The sequence below is a fragment of the Martes martes genome (assembly GCF_963455335.1).
Source record: "Martes martes genome assembly, chromosome: 7".
NCBI classification, from domain to species: domain Eukaryota; kingdom Metazoa; phylum Chordata; class Mammalia; order Carnivora; family Mustelidae; genus Martes; species Martes martes.
This window is the reverse complement of record NC_137894.1, coordinates 21,849,796-21,854,806: the sequence shown is the minus strand read 5'-3', so window position 1 is coordinate 21,854,806 and position 5,011 is coordinate 21,849,796. Positions and strand designations below refer to the sequence as shown.

Below are 5,011 nucleotides of genomic sequence, written 5' to 3'. Positions count from 1 at the left end.
TTTCCTGCTCTGTAACTGATGAACAGCACTAAGAAACCCACCTTGTTCCTTCATCCCAGCTACTTCACAGAAAATTTTCCTGGTACTAAAAATGCTGTCTTCCATTGATACCTGGAGCATCTGAATTTCCATGATTTCTTTCCTTCTCTCCGTAGTCTTTGCCATCCCTTTTCTCTGCCTGTATCTAAAAATGTCTGTATTCTTCAAGACATATCTCAGGAGTTTCACTCTTAACACTTCTCCTGCAAACACATTCACTCCCACAGTTAAGGAGTACCTTAACTCTCAGTTCAGTTTTCTTTTGAATCCCAAGCCATCATACAAGACGGTCTATAGAGCATCTCTCTTTGGCAGTCCCAAAGGACTGCAAATGTCCATGTCTCAAGCAATACTCATAAATCTCTCTTGCTATGTGCCTCCCACTGTGTCCCTAAGAGAATCAACCACACTATCAATTCCCCACTTTCCCAGGACAGACTTATACGTCTTCTCCATCCTTTTACATTAAATTATAATAGCAGCCTGCTATGATTCCTGAATCTCTCATATACATAGATTCACTTCTTTTATTCTCCGGCTCCGATTTCGCTGTATCTGAGCTCAGACCACACCATCTCCCCCCTCATGGATGCCTTCCATGTTACCAGTGGTCTGTTCCTACTCTATACTGCAGAACTGTGATTTCTAAAACATAGATCTGTTCTTGTCACTTCTCTGTGAAAACTCATCCATGGTAAGTCTCACCAGGCTGCATTTGGGGACTGGACAGAGTGAGAAGGGATCTTGTGTCAGCCAGGATTTCTGGTAGACGCCCCTATGCACTATCCACTTGTGGTGGTCGGGGGCGGGGAAGGGGCGGGATTGAGCCCCCTTCCCCCCTCCTCCTTACTGCGGAAAGCTGCAGAGCTAAGGGCACTTACTTCCTATTCACCAGTCAGCAGGGAGGGATCCTCTGATCAGCCACGTAGGCATTCTCTTCTCTCTGGAGGAAAAGGCCCAGCAGCTGTCGGAGGAAAAGGCCCACCAGCTGTCAGAGCAAAGGGACATGTCGCAGCTAAGTAAGAATTTGGGTGATTCGAGTCCCCCGGCCGAGGCCCCTAAGCCTCCGGTCTATAGCCGCCCTACGGTTCTGATGCGGGCCCCGCCCGCCTCCTCTCGGGCTCCACCAGTCCCCTGGGATCCACCTCCGATTGATTTGCAGGCTTCACTGGCCGCTTGGCAGGCACCTCAGCCTGCTTGGGAGGCCCCACAGGGCCAGCCGCCTACCCCAGTGGCTCCGATGGCCCAACCTCCGGCCCTGGGGGGCCCGATGGTCCAGGCTCCCCCTCTGGGAGGCCCGATGGGCAAGCCTCCGACTCCCGGAGTCCTGATGATCCATCCTCCCCCTCCGGGAGCCCCGATGGCCCAGCCTCCGACTCCGGGAGTCCTGATGATGCATCCTTCAGCTCCCGGAGCCCCGATGGCCCATCCTCCTCCCCCGGGGACCCCGATGGCGCATCCTCCCCCTCCGGGGACCCCGATGGCCCATCCTCCCCCTCCGGGGACCCCAATGGCCCATCCCCCCCCTCCGGGGACCCCGATGGTGCATCCTCCCCCTCCGGGGACACCGATGGCGCATCCTCCCCCTCCGGGGACACCGATGGCTCACCCTCCCCCTCCGGGGACACCGATGGCCCATCCTCCCCCTCCGGGGACCCCGATGGCCCAGCCTCCGACTCCGGGAGTCCTGATGGCCCAGCCTCTGACTCCGGGAGTCCTGATGGTCCAGCCGCCTGCTCCGGGAGCTCCGATGGCCCAGCCTCCGCCCCCAGGAGCCTTGATGACCCAGCCTCCGCCTCCGGGAGCCCCGATGGCCAAGCCTCCTGGTCCCGGCGTCCTGATGATTCATCCTCCAGGTTCGAGAGCTCCGATCACCCAGGCTCCAGCTTCAGGAGCCCCGATGGCACAGCCGGCCGCCCCACCTGCGCAGCCTCTGGCTTCTTGGGCCCCACAGGCTCAGCCTCTGATTCTGCAAATCCAGTCTCAGGTTATAAGGGCTCCTCCGCAGGTTCCCCAGGGCCCGCAGGCCCCGCAGGCGCAGCTGGCCACACCCCCGGGCTGGCAGGCCACCTCGCCAGGATGGCAGGCCCCGCCACAAGGCTGGCAAGCCACGCCTCTGGCTTGGCAGGCCACGCAGGTCACCTGGCAGGCTCCGACCATTACCTGGCAGGCACCACCACCCGTGCGCCAGGGCCCACCGCCCATCCGCCCGGGCCCACCACCCATCCGACCTGGCCCCCCGCCGGTGCGCCAGGCCCCGCCCCCGATTCGCCAGGCGCCACCGCTGATACGCCAGGCACCGCCGCCCATCCGGCCTGCCCCACAGGTCCTGGCCACCCAACCACCACTCTGGCAGGCCCTGCCACCCCCGCCGCCGCTGCGGCAGGCTCCGCAGGCTAGGCTGCCCACCCCACAGGTGCGGGCAGCTCCACAGGTGCGGGCAGCGCCGCAGGTGCCCACTGCTCCGCCAGCCACGCAGGTGCCCACGGTGCCTCCCGCTGGCCCGCAGGCACCTCAGGCTGTGCTGTCGGCTCCTCTGTCGGCCCCGCAAGCTGTGCACTGCCCACCCATTATCTGGCAGGCCCCCAAAGGCCAAGCCCCAGTGCCACACGAGCTGCCGACGTCGATGGAATTCCAGGAAGTGCAGCAAGCCCAGGCTCTCGCCTGGCAGGCCCCCAAGGCCCCTGGGCAGTTCTGGCAGCCTGTGCCCACCCAGGAGGCCCAGAGGCAGGGCCCACCACTGGTTCAGCTGGAGCAGCCCTTTCAGGGGGTCCCGGCCTCCCAAAAGGCCCTCCAAATCCAGCTACCCACCCAGCAGGCCCAGCCCTCGGGCCCGCAAGCAGAGCTGCCCACCTTGCAACTCCAGTCCTCCTGGCAAGGCCCCCCAGCAGCCTTGCAGGGCCAGCCCGGAGCTCCCATAGCGGCAGCAAATTTTCCCATGGGCTCCGCTAAATCACTGATGACTCCATCGGGAGAATCCAGGGCCTCTTCCATAGAACGCAGGACCTCTTCAAAGGAACGGAGGACCTCTTCAAAGGAACGGAGGGCCCCTTCGAAGGATCGCATGATCTTTGCTGCCACGTTCTGTGCTCCTAAGGCAGTGTCAGCTGCCCGAGCACACCTGCCGACTGCCTGGAAAAACTTGCCTGCCACATCGGAGACCTTCACTGCCACTTCAAGGGTCTTTCCAACTACCTCCCGGTTCCAGCCTGCCTCTTCTAATGCCTTTCAGGGCCCATCTGCCCCCTCTGAGACCCCGAAGTCACTGCCACTTGCTCTGCAGGATCCATTTGCCTGCGTGGAGGCTCTGCCTGCAGTTCCGTGGGTTCCACAGCCCAGTGTGAATGCTTCGAAAGCAGCGCAGGCAGTGCCAACCATCCTGATGGCTACGGCAGCTGCCCCGAAGGCAATGGCCACCACTCAAGAGGCCTCGAAGACGTCTGCTGAGCCACCACGTCGCTCTGGCAAAGCCACCCGGAAGAAGAAGCATCTGAATACCGAAGAGGACAGCAGTGGCCATATGCTGGCCCTGCGTGACTGGCAGGCTCCGAGACCCTGGGAAAATCTGAACTTGAATGACTGGGAGGTTGAAAACCCTATCCAGGTCCTGGGTGACTGGGAGGGCCCGAGCACCTCCCGTGGCCTGAGTGGCTGGGAGGGCCCGAGCACCTCCCGCATCCTGAGTGGCTGGGAAGGGCCCAGCACAACTTGGGCTCTGAGTGCCTGGGAGGGCCCAAGCACCTCGAGGGCCCTGGGCCTCTGGGAAAGCCCAGGTAGCCCTCAGCCCCTGATTATCTCTGAGTTCACCAATCTCTCTCAGGGATTTGGTGTCACCCAGAATGACCCCAAGCTGGAGACTCAGCCATTGTCTCCCTTGGATGAGAGAGCGAATGCATTGGTGCAGTTCCTCTTGGTCAAGGACCAAGCCAAGGTGCCCATCAAGCGCTCAGAGATGGTGAAATTCATCATCCGTGAATATAAAGATGAGTGCTTGGATATCATCAACCGTGCCAACAATAAGCTACAGTGTGTTTTCGGTTATCAACTGAAAGAGATTGATCCCGAAAACCACTCTTATATTATCATCAACAAGCTGGGCCACCACAAGGGTGAACCAGTGGCATCCTACTTAGACAGGCCCAAGTTAGGCCTCCTGATGGTGGTCCTGAGTCTCATCTTTATGAAAGGCAATTGTGTCAGGGAGGACATGATCTTTAGTTTTCTGTACAGGTTAGGGTTGGATGTCCGAGAGACACATGCTCTCTTCGGAAATACAAAGAAGCTCATCACCGAAGTGTTTGTAAGGCAGAAGTACCTAGAGTACAGGCGAATCCCCTATACTGAGCCAGCAGAATATGAGTTCCTCTGGGGCCCCCGAGCATTCCTCGAAACCAGCAAGATGCTTGTTTTGAGGTTTCTGGCCAAGCTCCATAAGAGAGACCCACGGTGCTGGCCTTTGCAGTACTTCGAAGCATTGGCAGAGTGTGAGTCTGAAGATTTGGATGAGGATGAGCCTGGATCCGGTGACAATTCCGGTGACCCCACCAGCAGTTCCCCTCCCCGCTAATGTGGTTCTTTCCGCAGATATCTCATTCCTTTGGGTTCCTGGCCAGAGGCCACTGACAGGGTGGGGTGGGGTGGGGGGGCGTTTTGTTTCTGGTGTTTATGTTCCAGTTCTATGTGTGTAAGTTTGGATTTAAATTTGGTTCAACTTAGTATCTGCCAAAGCTTTGTACATTTTCATGTGGTGTTGATTTCGATTGGCTACTGTTCTCTTTGGTATTTTGGCATCTGTATTTTTAAGTGAGATCTGTGATTCTCTGTTTTGTGTTATAATTGTTATGTTTTGGTATCAGAGTTGTGCTGGCTTTGTGAAATGAATTGAGAAGCTATCCATCTCATTCTGGTACAGATTATGTAGTATTGAAATAGGCTGTTCTTTGAACATTAAAATGAGTCATCAGTAAAAGCT

General features: G+C 57.9%; 1 protein-coding gene across 1 annotated transcript; it reads left to right on the top strand.

Moving 5' to 3' along the window:
• Positions 1–1,045: 1,045 nt before the first annotated feature.
• Positions 1,046–4,606, top strand: MAGEL2 (MAGE family member L2; the record flags this gene model as incomplete). Its single annotated transcript, XM_080809202.1, has 1 exon — positions 1,046–4,606. One exon carries the CDS (start codon positions 1,046–1,048, stop codon positions 4,604–4,606), a length of 3,561 nt encoding a protein of 1,186 aa, XP_080665328.1.
• Between the last annotated feature and the right edge of the window lie 405 nt (positions 4,607–5,011).